General features: G+C 43.0%; 1 protein-coding gene and 18 non-coding genes across 21 annotated transcripts in view; all 19 read right to left on the bottom strand.

Annotated features, from left to right (window-relative positions):
* The window catches only part of gxylt2 (glucoside xylosyltransferase 2), a 42,540-nt gene that overhangs the window by 7,016 nt on the left and 10,617 nt on the right, over positions 1-24,907 (bottom strand). For 2 of the 3 annotated variants that reach the window (XM_073467755.1, XM_073467753.1), the window contains exons 2-3: positions 17,098-17,296; positions 14,722-14,853 (exon numbers count right to left, since the gene is read on the bottom strand). In XM_073467755.1, coding sequence (XP_073323856.1) covers positions 14,722-14,853; positions 17,098-17,238 — 273 coding nt within the window. In that variant the 5' untranslated portion in view covers positions 17,239-17,296. Of the gene's footprint in view, positions 1-14,721; positions 14,854-17,097; positions 17,297-23,186; positions 23,244-24,907 lie in introns of those variants that run through there. The other variant, XM_073467754.1, reaches the window with a different exon arrangement.
* On the bottom strand, positions 1,620-1,692 carry trnak-uuu (transfer RNA lysine (anticodon UUU)). Its single transcript has one exon. It is a non-coding gene; the product is annotated as a tRNA-Lys (tRNA).
* Positions 2,137-2,209, bottom strand: trnaf-gaa (transfer RNA phenylalanine (anticodon GAA)). Its single transcript has one exon. It is a non-coding gene; the product is annotated as a tRNA-Phe (tRNA).
* Positions 2,578-2,650, bottom strand: trnak-uuu (transfer RNA lysine (anticodon UUU)). The gene has a single exon. It is a non-coding gene; the product is annotated as a tRNA-Lys (tRNA).
* Positions 3,536-3,608, bottom strand: trnak-uuu (transfer RNA lysine (anticodon UUU)). The gene has a single exon. It is a non-coding gene; the product is annotated as a tRNA-Lys (tRNA).
* Positions 4,053-4,125, bottom strand: trnaf-gaa (transfer RNA phenylalanine (anticodon GAA)). Its single transcript has one exon. It is a non-coding gene; the product is annotated as a tRNA-Phe (tRNA).
* Positions 4,474-4,546, bottom strand: trnak-uuu (transfer RNA lysine (anticodon UUU)). Its single transcript has one exon. It is a non-coding gene; the product is annotated as a tRNA-Lys (tRNA).
* trnaf-gaa (transfer RNA phenylalanine (anticodon GAA)) lies at positions 4,991-5,063 on the bottom strand. Its single transcript has one exon. It is a non-coding gene; the product is annotated as a tRNA-Phe (tRNA).
* trnak-uuu (transfer RNA lysine (anticodon UUU)) lies at positions 5,432-5,504 on the bottom strand. Its single transcript has one exon. It is a non-coding gene; the product is annotated as a tRNA-Lys (tRNA).
* On the bottom strand, positions 5,949-6,021 carry trnaf-gaa (transfer RNA phenylalanine (anticodon GAA)). Its single transcript has one exon. It is a non-coding gene; the product is annotated as a tRNA-Phe (tRNA).
* On the bottom strand, positions 6,390-6,462 carry trnak-uuu (transfer RNA lysine (anticodon UUU)). Its single transcript has one exon. It is a non-coding gene; the product is annotated as a tRNA-Lys (tRNA).
* Positions 6,907-6,979, bottom strand: trnaf-gaa (transfer RNA phenylalanine (anticodon GAA)). The gene has a single exon. It is a non-coding gene; the product is annotated as a tRNA-Phe (tRNA).
* On the bottom strand, positions 7,348-7,420 carry trnak-uuu (transfer RNA lysine (anticodon UUU)). The gene has a single exon. It is a non-coding gene; the product is annotated as a tRNA-Lys (tRNA).
* Positions 7,865-7,937, bottom strand: trnaf-gaa (transfer RNA phenylalanine (anticodon GAA)). Its single transcript has one exon. It is a non-coding gene; the product is annotated as a tRNA-Phe (tRNA).
* trnak-uuu (transfer RNA lysine (anticodon UUU)) lies at positions 8,306-8,378 on the bottom strand. Its single transcript has one exon. It is a non-coding gene; the product is annotated as a tRNA-Lys (tRNA).
* Positions 9,264-9,336, bottom strand: trnak-uuu (transfer RNA lysine (anticodon UUU)). Its single transcript has one exon. It is a non-coding gene; the product is annotated as a tRNA-Lys (tRNA).
* On the bottom strand, positions 10,222-10,294 carry trnak-uuu (transfer RNA lysine (anticodon UUU)). Its single transcript has one exon. It is a non-coding gene; the product is annotated as a tRNA-Lys (tRNA).
* On the bottom strand, positions 10,739-10,811 carry trnaf-gaa (transfer RNA phenylalanine (anticodon GAA)). Its single transcript has one exon. It is a non-coding gene; the product is annotated as a tRNA-Phe (tRNA).
* trnak-uuu (transfer RNA lysine (anticodon UUU)) lies at positions 11,177-11,249 on the bottom strand. Its single transcript has one exon. It is a non-coding gene; the product is annotated as a tRNA-Lys (tRNA).

Raw genomic sequence — 24,907 nt, 5'->3', positions numbered from 1 at the left:
TTTTTATATACATATATTCATGAAGATATTTTCTTACAGTGTCATTATACACCTCCCTGTTTGCACAAACAGCTTGCTTTCTGAGACTTTGATGCACTCACGTATTAATAAAGGATGCAAAATCTATCGGTGGCTGACAAGGATAGAAAATTAAATTATTGTTATTGTTCCAATACTGGATTTTCAGCCAACAGTTGCATCTGATAATGTGGATCCTTGGCTGTGGAGACTTGGCTGCAGACTGGGGACGCCACTCGAAATTGGCTTTCTGGTTGGACACACACACGCACGCACGCATGCACACACATATACACACACGGTGGAGATCAGAGGAGAGGATGACTGATGCCTGATAGCTGTTCGCCAGCTGTTACCGCAAAAGGCATGCAGCCTTAAGTCCAAGGGCATAACTATTAATTGGTGTAAGTAGAGTAAGTTATTCTAATAGTTTTAATAACACATACATGCTTGTCAACTGTCATTCGTCTACAAATTAAAAAAATAATTAAGGCATTTACAAACAGGTTGGTTGTATTTGTTAAAGCAGGGATGATGAAGGCTCTATTAGTGTTGTGTTAGAAAAATAAACTTGTCTCGTTCTAAAAATGTATTAACCTCTTCATATTTTTGCTTTTGTACAATTAATTTTATCTGTAATTGTATTGGTATTTTCAACCACAGACACGATAATTATTGCGATGCAATTCCATATTTATGCATCTAATAAAATAAAACTATAAATCATGCAAACAGCATCAGGAGTATCATTCCAGATCCAATAAAGTGAATATGTGAGTGTGGAAAAAGTGGCATTTTAGGGACTTTGTTAAACAATCACATTTGGATTTATGAAGATCAACAGATCATTGGTTTTATGCCCTGACATGTCATTTACATTTTGAACTCTTCTTTAAATAGACAGGTGTATTTTACAGCAGCAACTTCACTTTATCCTGGTGTTTTCTTGCAGGTTAGGGTTAGGCAAGTTCAATAGTCAGCAGTCTCACAGCAAAAGGCAATTTGTAAAACCGTGGACCAGAATGAGCAACATCCAGCCCGTCTAGATGGCTGTTCCATTGCTGGGCGAGAGGCCTTCATGTTGGCTTTGAAAGCTCTATCATGACATTTTCACAGTCCCTCAAGAACGTGTCGTTGCTTGACATAGAGTAGGTGGGCTTTGACGAAACCCAGTATCGAACCAAGGACCTTTAGATCTTCAGTCTAAAGCGCGCCCAGCTGAGCTATTTCGGCAAAGACAACAGTACAAACGTGCACTTTTCACCGCTCCATTACATGTTGAAATTGCCCTGAAAAGAAAGTCTTAATATATTGCATTTGGTAGTCTACCTTAAAGCCTTTGAGTTTGTCCAGTGTCAGTCAAAGTCCAGGATTGCCTGAGCCAATTGTCGGCTGATTAAGGGCTTGCAGAAATCATGTTTCAGCCTAAATTCTAATGGACCTCATTAGAAAAGGTCAACAATTCAAGAAAACGCACTAATCTCAATGTTGGTTCATGAATGTTCAGCAGTTGGACTGAAGGTTCAGTCTGCAAGTGCATTGGTGTGTGCCGTGCCTTGGTGAAAGGCTAAATGGTGGAACCATTGCAAGGATCCTTGTTGCGCCTGAACAGGGACTTGAACCCTGGACCCTCAGATTAAAAGTCTGATGCTCTACCGTCTGAGCTATCCAGGCTCTTCCAACACAGCTTAGGTGTTTTAAGCAAGACCAACACAGTTCCACAGTTAACTGATGAAGATTTCCATTAGGCTTCATGTCTTACTATCGAGTACATGTTACAAGTGGAGCCAGGATCCCACATTGTGGTTGCTCCAAAAAGAGAAGGGAGATTGCTTATTTTTGCTTTCATACTTCAAGTTTTTTCAAAACCATGATCTTGGCCAGTTGCTGTGTGGCGCCACATCCACCTTTTAAAATGGTTCAATGTTCAGCAGTCAAACACGCATCCAACGACAAGCAATTTGTAAAATGTGGACCAGAATGAGCGACATCCAGCCCGTCTAGACGGCTGCTCCATTGCTGGGCGAGAGGCCTTCATGTTGGCTTTGAAAGCTCTATCAAGACATTTTCACAGTCCCTCAAGAACGTGTCGTTGCTTGACATAGAGTAGGTGGGCTTTGACGAAACCCAGGATCGAACCAGGGACCTTTAGATCTTCAGTCTAAAGCGCTCCCAGCTGAGCTATTTCGGCAAAGACAACAGTACAAACGTGCACTTTTCACCGCTCCATTACATGTTGAAATTGCCCTGAAAAGAAAGTCTTAATATGTTGCATTTGGTAGTCTACCTTAAAGCCTTTGAGTTTGTCCAGTGTCAGTCAAAGTCCAGGATTCCCTGAACCAATTGTCGGCTGATTAAGGGCTTGCAGAAATCATGTTTCAGCCTAAATTCTAATGGACCTCATTAGAAAAGGTCAACAATTCAAGAAAACGCACTAATCTCAATGTTGGTTCATGAATGTTCAGCAGTTGGGCTGAAGGTTCAGTCTGCAAGTGCATTGGTGTGTGCCGTGCCTTGGTGAAAGGCTAAATGGTGGAACCATTGCAAGGATCCTTGTTGCGCCTGAACAGGGACTTGAACCCTGGACCCTCAGATTAAAAGTCTGATGCTCTACCGTCTGAGCTATCCAGGCTCGTCCAACACAGCTTAGGTGTTTTTAGCAAGACCAACACAGTTCCACAGTTAACTGATGAAGATTTCCATTAGGCTTCATGTCTTACTATCGAGTACATGTTACAAGTGGAGCCAGGATCCCACATTGTGGTTGCTCCAAAAAGAGAAGGGAGATTGCTTATTGTTGCTTTCATACTTCAAGTTTTTTCAAAACCATGATCTTGGCCAGTTGCTGTGTGGCGCCACATCTACCTTTTAAAATGGTTAAATAGTCAGCAGTCAAACACGCATCCAACGACAAGCAATTTGTAAAACGTGGACCAGAATGAGCAACATCAAGCCTGCCTAGATGGCTGTTCCATTGCTGGGCGAGAGGCCTTCATGTTGGCTTTGAAAGCTCTATCATGACATTTTCACAGTCCCTCAAGAACGTGTCGTTGCTTGACATAGAGTAGGTGGGCTTTGACGAAACCCAGGATCGAACCAGGGACCGTTAGATCTTCAGTCTAAAGCGCTCCCAGCTGAGCTATTTCGGCAAAGACAACAGTACAAACGTGCACTTTTCACCGCTCCATTACATGTTGAAATTGCCCTGAAAAGAAAGTCTTAATATATTGCATTTGGTAGTCTACCTTAAAGCCTTTGAGTTTGTCCAGTGTCAGTCACAGTCCAGGATTGCCTGAGCCAATTGTTGGCTGATTAAGGGCTTGCAGAAATCATGTTTCAGCCTAAATTCTAATGGAACTCATTAGAAAAGGTCAACAATTCAAGAAAACGCACTAATCTCAATGTTGGTTCATGAATGTTCAGCAGTTGGGCTGAAGGTTCAGTCTGCAAGTGGATTGGTGTGTGCCGTGCCTTGGTGAAAGGCTAAATGGTGGAACCATTGCAAGGATCCTTGTTGCGCCTGAACAGGGACTTGAACCCTGGACCCTCAGATTAAAAGTCTGATGCTCTACCGTCTGAGCTATCCAGGCTCTTCCAACACAGCTTAGGTGTTTTTAGCAAGACCAACACAGTTCCACAGTTAACTGATGAAGGTTTCCATTAGGCTTCATGTCTTACTATCGAGTACATGTTACAAGTGGAGGCAGGATCCCATATTGTGGTTGCTCCAAAAAGAGAAGGGAGATTGCTTATTTTTGCTTTCATACTTCAAGTTTTTTCAAAACCATGAACTTGGCCAGTTGCTGTGTGGCGCCACATCCACCTTTTAAAATGGTTCAGTGTTCAGCAGTCAAACACGCATCCAACGACAAGCAATTTGTAAAATGTAGACCAGAATGAGCAACATCAAGCCCGTCTAGATGGCTGTTCCATTGCTGGGCGAGAGGCCTTCATGTTGGCTTTGAAAGCTCTAGCATGACATTTTTACAGTCCCTCAAGAACATGTCGTTGCTTCACATAGTGTAGGTGGGCTTTGACGAAACCCAGGATCGAACCAGGGACCTTTAGATCTTCAGTCTAACGCTCTCCTAGCTGAGCTATTTCGGCAAAGACAACAGTACAAACGTGCACTTTTCACCGCTCCATTACATGTTGAAATTGCCCTGAAAAGAAAGTCTTAATATGTTGCATTTGGTAGTCTACCTTAAAGCCTTTGAGTTTGTCCAGTGTCAGTCAAAGTCCAGGATTCCCTGAACCAATTGTTGGCTGATTAAGGGCTTGCAGAAATCATGTTTCAGCCTAAATTCTAATGGACCTCATTAGAAAAGGTCAACAATTCAAGAAAACGCACTAATCTCAATGGTTCATGAATGTTCAGCAGTTGGGCTGAAGGTTCAGTCTGCAAGTGCATTGGTGAAAGGCTAAATGGTGGAACCATTGCAAGGATCCTTGTTGCGCCTGAACAGGGACTTGAACCCTGGACCCTCAGATTAAAAGTCTGATGCTCTACCGTCTGAGCTATCCAGGCTCTTCCAACACAGCTTAGGTGTTTTTAGCAAGACCAACACAGTTCCACAGTTAACTGATGAAGATTTCCATTAGGCTTCATGTCTTACTATCGAGTACATGTTACAAGTGGAGCCAGGATCCCACATTGTGGTTGCTCCAAAAAGAGAAGGGAGATTGCTTATTTTTGTTTTCATACTTCAAGTTTTTTCAAAACCATGATCTTGGCCAGTTGCTGTGTGGCGCCACATCCACCTTTTAAAATGGTTCAATAGTCAGCAGTCAAACACGCATCCAACGACAAGCAATTTGTAAAATGTGGACCAGAATGAGCGACATCCAGCCCGTCTAGACGGCTGCTCCATTGCTGGGCGAGAGGCCTTCATGTTGGCTTTGAAAGCTCTATCATGACATTTTCACAGTCCCTCAAGAACGTGTCGTTGCTTGACATAGAGTAGGTGGGCTTTGACGAAACCCAGGATCGAACCAGGGACCTTTAGATCTTCAGTCTAAAGCGCTCCCAGCTGAGCTATTTCGGCAAAGACAACCGTACAAACGTGCACTTTTCACCGCTCCATTACATGTTGAAATTGCCCTGAAAAGAAAGTCTTAATATGTTGCATTTGGTAGTCTACCTTAAAGCCTTTGAGTTTGTCTAGTGTCAGTCAAAGTCCAGGATTCCCTGAACCAATTGTTGACTGATTAAGGGCTTGCAGAAATCATGTTTCAGCCTAAATTCTAATGGACCTCATTAGAAAAGGTCAACAATTCAAGAAAACGCACTAATCTCAATGTTGGTTCATGAATGTTCAGCAGTTGGGCTGAAGGTTCAGTCTGCAAGTGGATTGGTGTGTGCCTTGCCTTGGTGAAAGGCTAAATGGTGGAACCATTGCAAGGATCCTTGTTGCGCCTGAACAGGGACTTGAACCCTGGACCCTCAGATTAAAAGTCTGATGCTCTACCGTCTGAGCTATCCAGGCTCGTCCAACACAGCTTAGGTGTTTTTAGCAAGACCAACACAGTTCCACAGTTAACTGATGAAGATTTCCATTAGGCTTCATGTCTTACTATCGAGTACATGTTACAAGTGGAGCCAGGATCCCACATTGTGGTTGCTCCAAAAAGAGAAGGGAGATTGCTTATTGTTGCTTTCATACTTCAAGTTTTTTCAAAACCATGATCTTGGCCAGTTGCTGTGTGGCGCCACATCCACCTTTTAAAATGGTTCAATAGTCAGCAGTCAAACACGCATCCAACAACAAGCAATTTGTAAAATGTGGACCAGAATGAGCGACATCCAGCCCGTCTAGACGGCTGCTCCATTGCTGGGCGAGAGGCCTTCATGTTGGCTTTGAAAGCTCTATCATGACATTTTCACAGTCCCTCAAGAACGTGTCGTTGCTTGACATAGAGTAGGTGGGCTTTGACGAAACCCAGGATCGAACCAGGGACCTTTAGATCTTCAGTCTAAAGCGCTCCCAGCTGAGCTATTTCGGCAAAGACAACAGTACAAACGTGCACTTTTCACCGCTCCATTACATGTTGAAATTGCCCTGAAAAGAAAGTCTTAATATGTTGCATTTGGTAGTCTACCTTAAAGCCTTTGAGTTTGTCCAGTGTCAGTCAAAGTCCAGGATTCCCTGAACCAATTGTTGGCTGATTAAGGGCTTGCAGAAATCATGTTTCAGCCTAAATTCTAATGGACCTCATTAGAAAAGGTCAACAATTCAAGAAAACGCACTAATCTCAATGTTGGTTCATGAATGTTCAGCAGTTGGGCTGAAGGTTCAGTCTGCAAGTGGATTGGTGTGTGCCGTGCCTTGGTGAAAGGCTAAATGGTGGAACCATTGCAAGGATCCTTGTTGCGCCTGAACAGGGACTTGAACCCTGGACCCTCAGATTAAAAGTCTGATGCTCTACCGTCTGAGCTATCCAGGCTCTTCCAACACAGCTTAGGTGTTTTTAGCAAGACCAACACAGTTCCACAGTTAACTGATGAAGGTTTCCATTAGGCTTCATGTCTTACTATCGAGTACATGTTACAAGTGGAGGCAGGATCCCATATTGTGGTTGCTCCAAAAAGAGAAGGGAGATTGCTTATTTTTGCTTTCATACTTCAAGTTTTTTCAAAACCATGAACTTGGCCAGTTGCTGTGTGGCGCCACATCCACCTTTTAAAATGGTTCAGTGTTCAGCAGTCAAACACGCATCCAACGACAAGCAATTTGTAAAATGTAGACCAGAATGAGTAACATCAAGCCCGTCTAGATGGCTGTTCCATTGCTGGGCGAGAGGCCTTCATGTTGGCTTTGAAAGCTCTATCATGACATTTTCACAGTCCCTCAAGAACGTGTCGTTGCTTGACATAGAGTAGGTGGGCTTTGACGAAACCCAGGATCGAACCAGGGACCTTTAGATCTTCAGTCTAAAGCGCTCCCAGCTGAGCTATTTCGGCAAAGACAACAGTACAAACGTGCACTTTTCACCGCTCCATTACATGTTGAAATTGCCCTGAAAAGAAAGTCTTAATATGTTGCATTTGGTAGTCTACCTTAAAGCCTTTGAGTTTGTCTAGTGTCAGTCAAAGTCCAGGATTCCCTGAACCAATTGTTGGCTGATTAAGGGCTTGCAGAAATCATGTTTCAGCCTAAATTCTAATGGACCTCATTAGAAAAGGTCAACAATTCAAGAAAACGCACTAATCTCAATGTTGGTTCATGAATGTTCAGCAGTTGGGCTGAAGGTTCAGTCTGCAAGTGGATTGGTGTGTGCCTTGCCTTGGTGAAAGGCTAAATGGTGGAACCATTGCAAGGATCCTTGTTGCGCCTGAACAGGGACTTGAACCCTGGACCCTCAGATTAAAAGTCTGATGCTCTACCGTCTGAGCTATCCAGGCTCTTCCAACACAGCTTAGGTGTTTTTAGCAAGACCAACACAGTTCCACAGTTAACTGATGAAGATTTCCATTAGGCTTCATGTCTTACTATCGAGTACATGTTACAAGTGGAGCCAGGATCCCACATTGTGGTTGCTCCAAAAAGAGAAGGGAGATTGCTTATTGTTGCTTTCATACTTCAAGTTTTTTCAAAACCATGATCTTGGCCAGTTGCTGTGTGGCGCCACATCCACCTTTTAAAATGGTTCAATAGTCAGCAGTCAAACACGCATCCAACAACAAGCAATTTGTAAAATGTGGACCAGAATGAGCGACATCCAGCCCGTCTAGACGGCTGCTCCATTGCTGGGCGAGAGGCCTTCATGTTGGCTTTGAAAGCTCTATCATGACATTTTCACAGTCCCTCAAGAACGTGTCGTTGCTTGACATAGAGTAGGTGGGCTTTGACGAAACCCAGGATCGAACCAGGGACCTTTAGATCTTCAGTCTAAAGCGCTCCCAGCTGAGCTATTTCGGCAAAGACAACAGTACAAACGTGCACTTTTCACCGCTCCATTACATGTTGAAATTGCCCTGAAAAGAAAGTCTTAATATGTTGCATTTGGTAGTCTACCTTAAAGCCTTTGAGTTTGTCCAGTGTCAGTCAAAGTCCAGGATTCCCTGAACCAATTGTTGGCTGATTAAGGGCTTGCAGAAATCATGTTTCAGCCTAAATTCTAATGGACCTCATTAGAAAAGGTCAACAATTCAAGAAAACGCACTAATCTCAATGTTGGTTCATGAATGTTCAGCAGTTGGGCTGAAGGTTCAGTCTGCAAGTGGATTGGTGTGTGCCGTGCCTTGGTGAAAGGCTAAATGGTGGAACCATTGCAAGGATCCTTGTTGCGCCTGAACAGGGACTTGAACCCTGGACCCTCAGATTAAAAGTCTGATGCTCTACCGTCTGAGCTATCCAGGCTCTTCCAACACAGCTTAGGTGTTTTTAGCAAGACCAACACAGTTCCACAGTTAACTGATGAAGGTTTCCATTAGGCTTCATGTCTTACTATCGAGTACATGTTACAAGTGGAGGCAGGATCCCATATTGTGGTTGCTCCAAAAAGAGAAGGGAGATTGCTTATTTTTGCTTTCATACTTCAAGTTTTTTCAAAACCATGAACTTGGCCAGTTGCTGTGTGGCGCCACATCCACCTTTTAAAATGGTTCAGTGTTCAGCAGTCAAACACGCATCCAACGACAAGCAATTTGTAAAATGTAGACCAGAATGAGCAACATCAAGCCCGTCTAGATGGCTGTTCCATTGCTGGGCGAGAGGCCTTCATGTTGGCTTTGAAAGCTCTAGCATGACATTTTTACAGTCCCTCAAGAACATGTCGTTGCTTGACATAGAGTAGGTGGGCTTTGACGAAACCCAGGATCGTACCAGGGACCGTTAGATCTTCAGTCTAAAGCACTCCCAGCTGAGCTATTTCGGCAAAGACAACAGTACAAACGTGCACTTTTCACCGCTCCATTACATGTTGAAATTGCCCTGAAAAGAAAGTCTTAATATATTGCATTTGGTAGTCTACCTTAAAGCCTTTGAGTTTGTCCAGTGTCAGTCAAAGTCCAGGATTGCCTGAGCCAATTGTCGGCTGATTAAGGGCTTGCAGAAATCATGTTTCAGCCTAAATTCTAATGGAACTCATTAGAAAAGGTCAACAATTCAAGAAAACGCACTAATCTCAATGTTGGTTCATGAATGTTCAGCAGTTGGGCTGAAGGTTCAGTCTGCAAGTGGATTGGTGTGTGCCGTGCCTTGGTGAAAGGCTAAATGGTGGAACCATTGCAAGGATCCTTGTTGCGCCTGAACAGGGACTTGAACCCTGGACCCTCAGATTAAAAGTCTGATGCTCTACCGTCTGAGCTATCCAGGCTCTTCCAACACAGCTTAGGTGTTTTTAGCAAGACCAACACAGTTCCACAGTTAACTGATGAAGGTTTCCATTAGGCTTCATGTCTTACTATCGAGTACATGTTACAAGTGGAGGCAGGATCCCATATTGTGGTTGCTCCAAAAAGAGAAGGGAGATTGCTTATTTTTGCTTTCATACTTCAAGTTTTTTCAAAACCATGAACTTGGCCAGTTGCTGTGTGGCGCCACATCCACCTTTTAAAATGGTTCAGTGTTCAGCAGTCAAACACGCATCCAACAACAAGCAATTTGTAAAATGTAGACCAGAATGAGCAACATCAAGCCCGTCTAGATGGCTGTTCCATTGCTGGGCGAGAGGCCTTCATGTTGGCTTTGAAAGCTCTAGCATGACATTTTTACAGTCCCTCAAGAACGTGTCGTTGCTTGACATAGAGTAGGTGGGCTTTGACGAAACCCAGGATCGAACCAGGGACCGTTAGATCTTCAGTCTAAAGCGCTCCCAGCTGAGCTATTTCGGCAAAGACAACAGTACAAACGTGCACTTTTCACCGCTCCATTACATGTTGAAATTGCCCTGAAAAGAAAGTCTTAATATATTGCATTTGGTAGTCTACCTTAAAGCCTTTGAGTTTGTCCAGTGTCAGTCACAGTCCAGGATTGCCTGAGCCAATTGTTGGCTGATTAAGGGCTTGCAGAAATCATGTTTCAGCCTAAATTCTAATGGAACTCATTAGAAAAGGTCAACAATTCAAGAAAACGCACTAATCTCAATGTTGGTTCATGAATGTTCAGCAGTTGGGCTGAAGGTTCAGTCTGCAAGTGGATTGGTGTGTGCCGTGCCTTGGTGAAAGGCTAAATGGTGGAACCATTGCAAGGATCCTTGTTGCGCCTGAACAGGGACTTGAACCCTGGACCCTCAGATTAAAAGTCTGATGCTCTACCGTCTGAGCTATCCAGGCTCTTCCAACACAGCTTAGGTGTTTTTAGCAAGACCAACACAGTTCCACAGTTAACTGATGAAGGTTTCCATTAGGCTTCATGTCTTACTATCGAGTACATGTTACAAGTGGAGGCAGGATCCCATATTGTGGTTGCTCCAAAAAGAGAAGGGAGATTGCTTATTTTTGCTTTCATACTTCAAGTTTTTTCAAAACCATGAACTTGGCCAGTTGCTGTGTGGCGCCACATCCACCTTTTAAAATGGTTCAGTGTTCAGCAGTCAAACACGCATCCAACGACAAGCAATTTGTAAAATGTAGACCAGAATGAGCAACATCAAGCCCGTCTAGATGGCTGTTCCATTGCTGGGCGAGAGGCCTTCATGTTGGCTTTGAAAGCTCTAGCATGACATTTTTACAGTCCCTCAAGAACATGTCGTTGCTTCACATAGTGTAGGTGGGCTTTGACGAAACCCAGGATCGAACCAGGGACTTTTAGATCTTCAGTCTAACGCTCTCCCAGCTGAGCTATTTCGGCAAAGACAACAGTACAAACGTGCACTTTTCACCGCTCCATTACATGTTGAAATTGCCCTGAAAAGAAAGTCTTAATATGTTGCATTTGGTAGTCTACCTTAAAGCCTTTGAGTTTGTCCAGTGTCAGTCAAAGTCCAGGATTCCCTGAACCAATTGTTGGCTGATTAAGGGCTTGCAGAAATCATGTTTCAGCCTAAATTCTAATGGACCTCATAAGAAAAGGTCAACAATTCAAGAAAACGCACTAATCTCAATGGTTCATGAATGTTCAGCAGTTGGGCTGAAGGTTCAGTCTGCAAGTGCATTGGTGTGTGCCGTGCCTTGGTGAAAGGCTAAATGGTGGAACCATTGCAAGGATCCTTGTTGCGCCTGAACAGGGACTTGAACCCTGGACCCTCAGATTAAAAGTCTGATGCTCTACCGTCTGAGCTATCCAGGCTCTTCCAGCACAGCTTAGGTGTTTTTAGCAAGACCAACACACTTCCACAGTTAACTGATGAAGAATTCCATTAGGCTTTATGTCTTACTATCGAGTACATGTTACAAGTGGAGCCAGCAGGGTTTCAAACCAGTTCAGAAAATATTCACCAAAAATAAAGAAGAAAAAAAATAACATTCTTTGAGGACTCAACACAAAACAACAAAAGATATCAATTCAGTTTGTTACAAAACTCTGTTTCTCAAATCTGTCCCGATTAAACCCTCCTCACCAACAAATCAATAAAGAATCTCTGAAAAACCAAAAAACCCAACATCTAAGATGCTGTCAGAGTTACTTCCGGCAGCAGTCGGTTGAAGTGTCCAAAAGCACTGCTGTAGGCTACCGGTGAGCTAGCTGAGTCGTCTTTGAAGAGTTTTTTCTTCAGATGAGAGCAGGGAGGCAAGGGTGGAGAGAAAAGAAGTACTGGGAGACTCGCAGATCCTGCTTTTAATCTTTGATGATTGAAATTCAAAGTTCATTCGATCAATTCTTGACTTAGAATTGAAATCATGACCACCTAGTTGTAAAACCTTCCTTGAAGGGGTTTCCATAAGACTGATGTGACACTGACATGACACTGTCCTAACCATGAAGGAGTCTTCATGAATGACCGTTAACCACCATTGAAAATCAAATCATTGACTGAAAGACACGTAAGGCAACAGTCATAAACATTCATTAAGACTCCTTAATGTTCTGTACAGGTGTCATATTATGGTTATGTCTTACGCACACCCCTTCAAGTAAACTGGTTCCAAAAAATGCTGACTTCTACTGTCTGTTCAGAACAATAATATGAGTTAAAGATGAGATAATTACTTCCTGTATTCACTGATGAATTGTGCTGTCAGTGAATGGTAGAAAAACTACTGTGCGAGTTTGGCTGAGATAAGATTTAGTTTTCACTCTTCACCAGCAGCCAAACTTCAGAAGTGAGAAACTTTACGAGTTTGAACTAGATTTCTGACAGCCTGAAGTGACTCCCCAGTTTTATAGTGAGTACATTTACAGTTACAGTTGTACCGGTCCCAATAAGCTATTAAAAATATGCAACATGGATGGACAGAGGGTCGGACTGCCTCTATGGCAAACTTAGAATGCTGCTAACTGGGATGATAAAGTCTGAGGCCTAGGGTCATTAAAGACAGAACCACTTAAAGCCAATGGATGGAGTTGAGTGGTAGTAAGAAGCCACGCTGCACTGTGTCTGACCATGAACTGTGCCTGCTCTTTGTTGGATTATGTTGCTGACAGCAGCGAGGAGGAGTGGTGTGACAAAGCAGCGATCAATACCAACAAGCCCTGAACAGAGCGGTAACCCACTGTTTCAACAACATAATTTAATGTGTGCGTACACACAGCTATGCAGTAATAGGCACTGTGGACTAGACTCCCCGAGTAGGAGAACACAAATTTCTCTGACGAATACTGCTGTGCAGATGGTGTGGTTACACTCTTAAAAACACAGTCCGTCCACACTATGTGCATCAAAGTTTTCTCTCAGAGCTTTTATCCATGATGACCTGACGTTAATAAAAAGTAAGTGTTCGGTGCCACTGAAGGTTCTCAGTCATCCAGGTCATGGTAATTCTAAGTCCTGTATCAGAGGCAACTGGACGTGTTTCAGTTTCTTGAAGACGTTTCACCTCTCATCCAAGAGGTTTCTTCAGTTCTAACTGAGTGGAGGGGAGCTGCAGGCTTTTAGCCCCGTGGGGGAGTGGTCACCCTTCTTCATTTTCCTGCAGTTTGGTTGGCGAGTACAGCCATGGGACAGAAAACATTGGATTAATGGATTAATTTAATACAGGAAACGTTCGCATGTAATGTCTTTTTAACGTCAGTGTGATTCAATAATGAAAGGGCCCACAGCAGGAGGTTGATGGATAGTGAACGAGGCCAGCACCAGGCTGACACCTCCCCCACCCCTCCGCCCCTGCACTGCCCCACTACTTAGTGGAAACAACAGCTCACTACTGCATATGTTACATGATTTTAACAACACCACCACAACCTGAATGTTATGAAATAAGGCTGTCACTTTTAATTCAATATTCAACTTTCAATCAAACGTGATAAAAAAAAACCCAAAAAACGTTGAACTGTAATTTGCACTTGCAGTCCAGCAGAGGGTGATCTTATAATTCCCCATCAACTGAACCTATTGTACGCCTTATTGAGCAATCAGTAAACTAAGTGAATACAAAAATGAGTCTGTTTGCACACTTTGTAAAAAGCAGCTAACTCATTGCACGACTTTCTAAACTTGTCAGATCACTGTCCTGTTCATGCTACACAACTTTCTACCTTGTCATCAACAGTCTTACAGTCATTGTGGTTTTCACACAATGTGACTGATCAGTGTGAGGGAGCACACAGACGAGACAAGACACGGGAATGACACGTTGCAAACAGTCCAGCTCGACTGTGTGCTCATTTGCAGTGAAAAAACAAGTAAGGCAGCGCAGGAAACAGAAACGAGCAGAGCATCGTCAATCGCACGACCTCGTCTAACTGCCTGCTTTTCCCACACTTACCCTCAGAACCCATTACAGAAGCTCATAAAATGATCACCATTAAGATAGCACCATTTAAATGCAACGATATTCAGTGTTCTCTACGGTTAAAGACATAATTCTCATGTTTCCTGTGCTGTAAATGGGCTGTAGTTGTCTTTCCCCTGCGTGCTCCCTGAGCAGTGCTGAAATTTAGTTCCAGGAAGCGTCTCTTCACCAGAGCAGGGAGAAGAGCAGACCCAAAAGCAGAACCCATGACAATGGACACAACACCTTAAGTTACGGGTTGTTAAGTTCTAATGGTGGAAAAAGGCCTACAGCAGACAATTTTTCACTGGGGATCACAAAGTATGTGCAGGTCCACCTCTGAGCCAGGCTGAGAGCTCGGTGTAGAAGGAGTGTAACAGACATCTATGTGATGTTTCTGAATCAGAAGGGAGCAACCCAGTCCATAATTCAGACTATTGTAGAGGAAGAAAGACTCCTATGAGGCTCTCAAAAGGTATTCCTCACAGTCAGTATTGAATGTTCTCCGTTGCCTTGCAGCGAGACAAACACCTATAGATCTGTCTGACCCGCAATATGTTCATTACATGGTAAGTGAGCTGGCTGTGATATCAATGAACGCAAGCAGAAAAAGAAAATCAATAGCCAAGCACAGCCTTGACGTGATGAAATTACTGGATTCAGTCTCTGGAGGCTGCTTATTAGTTTAGTAAATGCTGCAGAAAAGGTGTGAAATCATCAATAATCACACAAGTAATTAATTAGAACTATGCTCTGGGATAAAATTAAGGCTAAAAAATGCTGTACAAGTAGAAATGAAAAATGGATTAATGCCAATTTTTTGTCTTCACACTGGTTAATGACATTATGCATGGTGAGGATATGAGAGCAGATAAGTGCTGCAGCCTTACGGGGAGGAAGAGTCTCTGAGCAGCACAGGGCTTGAAGAGCTTCTTCCACTCGTCGGCGTTCCCCACAGAGAAGGTGATGGGGTAGATAGTGTAGTGGAACTTGGCTGACACGGCGCGAGGCCACTGGTTCAGCTGGAAGTAAAGAAACACATCACATGTAATACAAAGGAAGTGTCGAATGGATTTCTTAAAAGGTTTAGTGAGGGAAAGTTTGTAAGAAATTATAAACAACCATTATTCTGAAAGCTAATCTGTCTGTCTTGTAAAGGCGGCCGTTTAAAACAATGAAGTCATGTCTTGTGGTGCCGAAGCGGTTCTGTGTGGAACACATGCAGCCTCCAGCTGTTGTTTTGTTTTAAAGCTACAGTCGAAACAGGTCCAGAGTGTATTGCTAAAGCTTGTGTTATCTGACCAATTAAACGCTGAGTCCCCCTGTAATCATCAGTTTCACAGTTTGGCCCTGAATGGAGTGAGAACGCTGCAAGCAGTTGGCGTGGTTTGTGCTGACGAGGACAAGAAACCGAAGGAGAGACAACATTTCTAACTCCTTCAACACACATGCTCCAAGACTCAATCTCATTTCCAATATTTACCCCTACCACTGGTTTTTGCCCCTCAGAAAATAGTTAGAGACGGGTAGTGGTTGAAATCACAATCTATTAAATGGGACAACCCTTCAAGATCCTCATTTGTCATCGATGGCTTTTACACAAACAGACGTGACCAGATGTTTCCAATATGCCGTCTTCAGCTGTGGTGATTTCTCTTGCGTTATTGTGGCAACCTTGGTATTATCCTGCTGCCATTTGCCATTTATATGATTGATGATAGGAAGGCATGGATGCTCTCAATTTGTTCAGAACTTCACACCATCGATCAAGTCATCAAATGAAAAAGAACACCGCCTCATTACCTGGCCACTAGCGGTGCCACTCAGCACTGAAATTAGAGGAGCAGTGCAGCAACTTTGCTGCTGGACTAAATTTTGGGTGTCATATGCCATCAAATTCGTCAAAAAGCATGACAGTAAAGCACAAATCAGCAAAAACTATGTAACGTTGATGAGCTAGTTAGCTACCAAGACATCAACCAACTAGTAGAGACTGCATTATACTTTTATAATGAAAAAGACCTCACAATATCGTTTTGAAGTAGAGCCTGACTGATATGTAATTTTCGGGGCCGATGCCGATACCAATGTTAGCGAGTCAAAAATTGCGACATTGCCATGTCTGCTGATATACACAATATCCTTCAAATGTTGTTATCAAACACTATTGTGACAAAGACATATAATGGAGGCAGGATATTTAACAGTTTATCAATTAACTTTAATTATTTAAAATGACAGGAGTGCACTGAAAAAAACGTTGTTTGGAGGGCAGTGTTTCCCACATATAGACTTTACTTGGGCAGGTATAGGTATATTAACGGTCGCCCGAGTTATCCATCAGCCAGAACGACGGCATCAGCGATTAATTAACTAGTGGACAACCTGCCCTCGCTCCACACCTCCCATTTACTGACATTTGCAAACGCTTTGAGGGCAAACACACAGAGAAAGAGAAGCTCTCTGGTATCACATCCCTTCTGTAAACACACTGCGGCCTCTCCTATTTAATGAAGGCCTGCTTACTCTGTTGTTTAGTACAAGCTTGTAAGTGCACCTGGTTGTTTTGATGTCTTTTGGTACCATGCTGGTTTCGACAGGCTAAATAATTGCCGACAAGTTTCCTCCACACGCACTCACTTGCTTGAGTCTCACTCTCAGGTCATCAAATTCCAAGGCTTTGCCCTGACTTCAGCTCCTTGCTGTACATATGTAAGTATGTAGGCCTTACTTACCACAACTCCCTGTCTTTCACAAGGGGATTTTTTCAACATGTGGCAATGATTCACCACACACATGAAGTCAAGCTTGCAGGTTCAGGGTTTGGATTTAAAGCTGTTTAAGGCACTTTAGGTGCTCAGCTGAAGTGTTGTTAATAGACTGTTAGTTACAATATCAGTGGAAGTAATCAAAACCATGCCAGGCGCCTCTGTAAAGGTGACTTTGAAGTGATACACGGTCGGGGAGGAAAAGCAGTGTCTTGATGATATATTACACACCAGCCTTGAGATAAAAGGGTTGTGTGTCTGTAGCAGAGTGAGTCAGAGAGGCAGAGTTAAAAACCGCTCTGATCTTGATATCATCTATCACAAAGAGAGAAGCAATGTTTAACATGCGCTGGATTAAATCAGAAGTCAGAGGACTCACTGAAGTATACATAGAAACTACAGAGTGATGCTTGTCACCAAGGTCTTTGGGTTAACACATTTGATCTTGCACCTTTGCACTGTGTACATGAGGACATCAGGCCAGTGCAGGATAATTACCTTTTCTTTAAACTGTGGAGCCAAAGGGTCCTCGGCAAAAATGTGAAACGTGATCTTCTTGAGGCTGAACAGCAGGGCTGATTTGACCATGGTGAGGGTCTCATCCAGACGATTCCCACAGGCCACCACAGCCAGGTGCATGACCTCCTCTACCCGGGTGCGCTTTGCCACAGGTCTGGCAACATGACTCCGCTGTATACTAAAACAGACACACAAAACAGGAATAAAAAGTGTACAACACATGATTCCAACTGAACACAGGAACAATGGTACAGTATCTCTTCAATACATCAGCTGAACAAATGAAGTGCACAATGAGCCGTTTTTCTTCAGCCAACAATGTCTTCAGATCTTAATCATTCAAGGCCAAGAGTGGAGAGAACGGAGGGGGTGTGGATCTGCTGACAATCAGTGATTTCACAAACCTTGTTTCTCTCTCTCATCGCCTGTAAATTGGCCTGTTCGCTGCAGAGCTGGTGAAGAACAGTTTGTTATCTACAACAGATGTACTCAACTATGCTTGAGTCAAAACATACATACTAAAGAAGAGTACAGAAGAAGAAACTTGTGTTCCACATTAGGTTTGACCAAAGCAGTATTTTGAAGGTTGATGCCCATATTTCTTATTTAGTAAGGCCACAAATTTCTGATGGTTTGTGGTAATATTTAATAGCTACACATACATGCCCAAGAATATTCCTATACAAAAATCCCTCAAATTATATAGCAATCCAGCACTTCCCCCTATAAAAAGCCTATAAACCCTAACCCCCCTATTAGATTAGTCATTAACCTCTTGCTCCATCAGATTCCCTTTTGCTTATGTTAAACAAAGATTTTTTTTCATTTCAACATTGATCCACTTCATTGCAGTGATATCATGCTTGAACTAAAGATAACATGGAAATCAGTGACACCATGTTTTTCTTGGTGCATGATTCCATCAAATCGAAAATGATGTGTTATGCATTGCATAAACATATTTCTCTTTAATTCAGCATGGCATGTTTCGATGACAACGTGACAACTGACAATTTGAGTTTTAGCGAACAACGCTCGGCAGCTCAACATGCATTTGTTATTATAGACTCAGTAGCTTAACTAAAAAGGTAAAAGCAGGGCAGAACTAGAGCAAGCCTTTGAATTATGATCCTTACACATCAATATTGTGATTGGAATTTGAAAAGCGATACTTTTACAAAAATTAAACCATGTCTGCAATGGTGGTCTACGTAATATAAGCAAATAGTCAGAAATGTATGTACAATTTACTCAAGTACTGTTGTTAAGTATAATTTTCAGGTACTTTCGATTTTCTGCCACTTTACTTCTTACTTTTCTTTCCACCACACTTACTTGATACATCTAGTAACTAGTTACTCTGCAGATTTGGATTATTCAGTGTTAGTAGGCTATTAATTGTGACGTGTCACCAATCAGATATTGTTGTGGGTGGGACTTTGTGTGAGAGAATGCTGGAACAGAGCCAAAGTAGCACATTTTATAAATTAGCTTATTCTATCAACAATCTGACAGAAAAATCACGGATAACGATAATCGGAAAAATGCTGCCCGATAATCAGCCAGGGCCAATAATCGATCTACTCCTAATATAATATAGAAATATATATTATATAGAAATATATACACTCAAAGGCCAACAGCTACACAAACACAAATAGCTGTCATGTTTAAATCATCTTACTGACTTGACATCGCTGTATTAGCTTGAGCTAGCGTTAGCTTGTGTTAACTGACTGACAGGACCAGCGGCTTTACAGCAACAAATGCTGAAGGTCTCATTTAAGATATTTTAAAGTAAAATGCGTCAAACAAGGAATTTACAAAGTTTAACTGGAAGATACCAACTACTGTTCACTATCCACCAGCCGTCGGTCATTTACACTCAACAACTACAGGATACTGAAGAACACCAACATAATGTAACAGTAGCTTAAGTAGAAAACAAGACATTTTCAGGAAACAGGCTGGATATATGTTAGCTAACATCAGTCACCATGAGCTACTAGCCATAAAGTCTCTGTACAGACAAGGAAAGGCTGGAGCAGCAAACCCCCTGAGAGTATGTAGATGAGCCTGGTTGTGTTTTGTTGCTTACCAATACAACGTTTCATTTGTACAAGGACAAATGTTTGTATCTTATTTCAGAAGTCACTTTGCAGATGCATTGTACAATATAAATTTCATACACCAAAAAAGTATGCATGTCCAACTGGGTAACATCCTGCATGTGTATCGGGCAAATGTATCTGTTAAAACACTTCCACCTGCGACCAAGTGCGTCCAATCTCAGAGCACAGCAGCACAGACTGTACGCTCTCCTCACCTGTCAACACGTCACCGCTGAACAGTAACAGAGTGTCACTCCATCAACACGTCAGGAGCAATGAAAATCATTTTGGACATAATGAGAATCAAGACAGAGGAAACAAGTGAAGCGTTCAAGAAAACAGCAGATCGCTAGATTCATCCTCCATACACAAGGTGTGAATACAGGATTTTCCTCGAATACCTGACATATGTGCCTTCATATTGTTTAACACTGCCTCCACACACTATCCAACACACATAACCACTTTGTTACCTCTGTAGCTCCGTTCCCACTTTGTTCTCCCATGCTCAAAGGCAAGGAGGTCCTTTATCTGATGCAAAAACATGCTCTCTCTGCAGAGCTCGCACTGCTGTAGAGTTAAAACACTCAGCAGGGCAGAGCATCTCCCACTACGATAAGGAAACATTTGTACAATGGGGGAGCCCGGAGCTAGGCCGACATCATCTAGTCGTCCTCCACGTACACACTGCGTGGGGCCGCTTGTAATAACAACATGTTCAGCATAATGTTATGTTCTCATAGCCGTAGGGAAAGAAAACTGGCGCGCAAACAAAGAACCTTTTCTTCAGCGTGAAGCGTTATTTGGGAGAACAGTGGAAGTCAAACGGTTTTAAGGCGAAGGAATGCAAATACCGAACGGCATGGATTTCCTCCGAGTCTGGAGGAAGCTGAGAGTCTGCCATAAAAAGGGATGGGAAGAGAGGAGAGTGAAATTTGACAGGTGGGTTGCAGGGCAGTCTCCAAGCGTGACACTTCGTTTTCTGCATGGCTGGGGGACAATGATGGAGCGCAGATTAGGATGAATGAGAAGGTGCTGAGAAATCTGTCTGCCACGCTTCAAAGGCCGATGCTCTGTCAAGGTTGTTGAACACACATTCCTATTTTCCCCGCAGAAAATACAATCCATATCTCCTACATGACTGTAATTAGGTTGCATTTAGTCATGCAAAATAAATGTCCTTGAAACGGTTTTCTGTGTAGAATCAAATGACAAAACAAGAAAGAATCTCTTTGTTGTGTAAAAGCGCAGGCTGCACACGTGATATTTTGTGTCATGGCACTGTTCCTCACATCTGGGAGCAGTCAGAAAGCACATAAGAGGTACAAAGGGACTGAATTCATTACTGGCTGCAGAGTGAGCATAAGAGGAGCCCTCTGCCTACAAAGCACCACAGCCAGCCCTTTTAAATCATGTACGAAGAGAAAAAAGCAGCACCTTCAAAGATAATGTCAAAGAAATATGTGCATGTACAGAATGAAGGGCCGGAGTACAAACTACACCAAAGAACACCTTGAAGGAATTTAATTAATCAGCACACAACTGGGCCATTTGCTGGACTCACACCTAATATGTGGGTTGAACCAGTGGGAATCAAAGGTACGAACGTGTTCCCATCATGCCCTTCGTCTGCAGGGGGTAGAACAGAACTCAGCTCTTCGAAACAGGCGCAAAATGTTACGCATCTTGACAACGAAGCCGACAGACGCCTCTTCAGATTGATAGACTGGATTCAGCTGTGCTTCCAAGACGTGGCAAAGAAAATTCAGAAACTTCAGCAAATCAGCGTTGACTGGTCGTAAATAGCTGACGCACCCACAGCCGGCTGATTCACACTTTTATGAGAACCAGATCATCTGTTTTCTTTTCCTTCGCCCTATGAGATGATTTGCAAGGTCTAACAGAAACGGCCCCAACCAAATATTCTGCAATACGCATCAGTCGTGTTCTATATTCACCCAAGATGTGCTCATTACGCCTGGTGAGATTTCATATGCACGTTTTAAAAGAGGGTTGTTATCATAGTGCACACTGAATACTAGGGTGTTACTGATACATGCTCATCCCAAAGCACATGGTAACGGATGATTGATTTGGTGCTCAATAGGGCTGAAACTAAAAATGTAATTATTGAATAATCTGTTAATCACTTTCTCAAATACTTGTCAGAAAATGGCAAAAAAAACGTTGATCACTTTTTCCCAAAGCCTGAGGCGATGTCCACAAATGTCTTGTTTTGACCGCAACCCAAAGATATTCAGTTTACTGTCATAGAGGAGGAAAGAAACCAGAAAATATTCACATTTTAGGAGCTGTAACCAGAAAATTTTGGACATTTTTTCTGTGACTCATTATCAATATTATCATCTTAGTACAAGTTGAACATTTTCTTCTAAAGTGTGAGTTCCACTGGGAAAGCTTGAGCGGTAAGACAGATGGGTAGTTAACAACCGATATATAACTCGTATAGCAAGTGTCTTTGGCGTGGCACAACACAAATGGGAAACTGGAGGTGGTCATTTTAAGCGAGCCTGCACACAGACGTGCATCATTGTCGAGAATTTGGCGTGGACATACTCTGTTTCCATGTGCGGGGCAGATTCAAAACATGACTGCATTCACTTCCCTGATTGCCAAATTTTGGCTAACTTATCTCAGCGGCTACAGGCATCAACTGACGTGCGCCAAATGATGTATCATTACAGAGTATCTTGTTTCTTAGCGAGTCACACTGACAATGAACGAAGACGATGTCGTTATCAAACCGAAGTTGTATCCCTGTGTCTCTGGATATCAGAAACAGGCTTGACCATTGGCAACAGCATCAACTGAATGCATCTAATACAGAGCTTGAGCCCCACCATAGCGCTCCTTCGCATTTCAGTCAGTCCATTGTGCCAACCCTGAATAACCAATCATAAGCTGTCACTAAAATTAACTTGTGTACAGCTCCACCCCGACTGAACGCTATGTTGCTGACTACATTTCAATTACTGAACGCATCACCAGCACCAAGAGATTCATTTTCCAGAATTCAAAATAGACCCAGATTTCAACTACAAATTATTGCCATGAATAATTCATCAGTCAACTCTTCAATGTTTTCAATTAAATGATTGTTTAATCTGTAAATGAAACAATGCAAATTCCAATTTCTCGGAGCCCAAGCTGACGTCTTCAAATTGCTTGTTTTACTTGGCCAACAGTCCAAAACCAAATGATATCCCAGTAACAAAAATATAAAATAGAGAAAAAAACAAATACAAAGTTAAATGTTTGGCATTTTTGCTGTAGTTAATCAGGTTTTTCTGTTGATCAGCCAATCAATGAATCAGCTAACTGTTTCAGCATTTGCTGGCTCGGTAACAGTCAGGAAAGGGTTATCTTTGTACTTCCAGGAAAACTTCTTAAGAAATACTGGATTTTTACCCAATGTAAGTCTTCCTTTTTTTCTACTTTCTCCTTCCACACCCTCTATGACTCATTCACTGGTAATCCACGAGTGAGTTCGCCAGTGTAACAGACAGATTTAACTGCCCCGATGAGGCTCACACAGGCACCCTCTCCAACCATGTCAGGCTTCACAGGCAAGGAAGGAGCTTTCAAAACAGCGGAGAGAGTGTTCAGTCATGCAAGGTGACATTTTTATTGCTATGCATAATGCCAGTCTGAGAGAGTGACTTCTTTACTGCGGGAGAACACTGCTTAACTATATTTGAAGTGACAGGGCAAGGGATTTGTTTCAACACAGAGTATTGACACTCTAATCCTGCAGATGCAGGCATTAATACAATGTAACTAAGCTGATAGAGGGGTTACATCTGTGTTATTCTGAATCTGAGACATACTGAAGGTAATAAAGAGATCAGAGTGGAGGAATGTGGGATTTAGAGCTAAAGGCTCTGTTGTGAGGAGTCACAGGTTTTTATGTTTAGAACTGCAACCAATGATTATTACCTCCACCAAGGAGTAGGTGTGTCCATTAGTCGGTTGTTTGGTTGGTTGGTTGGTTGGTTTGATCGATTTTCCTACAGCTCAAGTAGATGGAGACTAGTTTTGGTTTGTTGGTTGGTTGGTTTGTCAGCAGGATTACAAAAAAACTACTGAATGGATTTCCACAAAACTTGGATGGAGGATGGGTCTCGGTCCAGAATAGACCCCATTTACTTTTAGTGCGGACCTGGAAAAAGGGATGAATCCAGGAATCTTTTCTCACTTTTTAACGGTTCCTGTCAGAATTTCCTTGAGCCTGAGATGACATCTTCAAAACTGATTAATCAATTAGTCTAGTGTTTCTCAAAAGTCCCAGGTTAAGGAATCTGTTGGCCCCAGGCTAAGGTAGCTGTTAGCCCTACATTAAGGTAGCTGTTAGCCCTACATTAAGGTAGCTGTTAGCCCCAGGTTAAGGTAGCTGTTAGTCCTACTTTAAGGTAGCTATTAGCCCCACGTTAAGGTAGCTATTAGCCCCACGTTAAGGTAGCTGTTAGCCCCACATTAAGGTAGCTGTTAACCCCACGTTAAGGTAGCTGTTAGCCCCATGTTAAGGTAGCTGTTAGCCCCAGGTTAAGGTAGCTGTTAGCCCCAGGTTAAGGTAGCTGTTAGTCCCACGTTAAGGTAGCTGTTAGTCCCACGTTAAGGTCTCTGTTAGTCCCACGTGTAGGTAGCTGTTGGCTCCAGGTTAAGGTAGCTGTTGGCCCCAGGTTAAGGTAGCTGTTAGCCCCAGGTTAAGGTAGCTGTTGGCTCCAGGTTAAGGTAGCTGTTGGCCCCAGGTTAAGGTAGCTGTTGGCCCCAGGTTAAGGTAGCTATTAGCCCCACGTTAAGGTAGCTGTTAGCCCCACATTAAGGTAGCTGTTAACCCCACGTTAAGGTAGCTGTTAGTCCCACGTTAAGGTAGCTGTTAGTCCCACGTTAAGGTAGCTGTTAGTCCCACGTTAAGGTAGCTGTTGGCTCCAGGTTAAGGTAGCTGTTGGCCCCAGGCTAAGGTAGCTGTTGGCCCCAGGTTAAGGTAGCTGTTAGCCCCAGGTTAAGGTAGCTGTTAGTCCCACGTTAAGGTAGCTGTTAGTCCCACGTTAAGGTAGCTGTTAGTCCCACGTTAAGGTAGCTGTTAGTCCCACGTTAAGGTAGCTGTTGGCTCCAGGTTAAGGTAGCTGTTGGCCCCAGGCTAAGCTAGCTGTTAGCCCTACATTAAGGTAGCTGTTAGCCCCACATTAAGGTAGCTGTTAGCCCCAGGCTAAGCTAGCTGTTAGCCCTACATTAAGGTAGCTGTTAGCCCCACATTAAGGTAGCTGTTAGCCCCACGTTAAGGTCTCTGTTAGTCCCACGTGTAGGTAGCTGTTGGCTCCAGGTTAAGGTAGCTGTTGGCCCCAGGCTAAGCTAGCTGTTAGCCCTACATTAAGGTAGCTGTTAGCCCCACATTAAGGTAGCTGTTAGCCCCAGGTTAAGGTAGCTGTTAGTCCTACATTAAGGTAGCTATTAGCCCCACGTTAAGGTAGCTGTTAGCCCCACATTAAGGTAGCTGTTAACCCCACGTTAAGGTAGCTGTTAGCCCCAGGTTAAGGTAGCTGTTAGTCCCACGTTAAGGTCTCTGTTAGTCCCACATGTAGGTAGCTGTTAGCCCCACATTAAGGTAGCTGTTAACCCCACGTTAAGGTAGCTGTTAGTCCCAGGTTAAGGTAGCT

This window comes from Pagrus major, chromosome 6 (assembly GCF_040436345.1).
Source record: "Pagrus major chromosome 6, Pma_NU_1.0".
Taxonomy (NCBI): Eukaryota; Metazoa; Chordata; class Actinopteri; order Spariformes; family Sparidae; genus Pagrus; species Pagrus major.
This window is presented reverse-complemented; position numbering and strand designations above follow the sequence as displayed.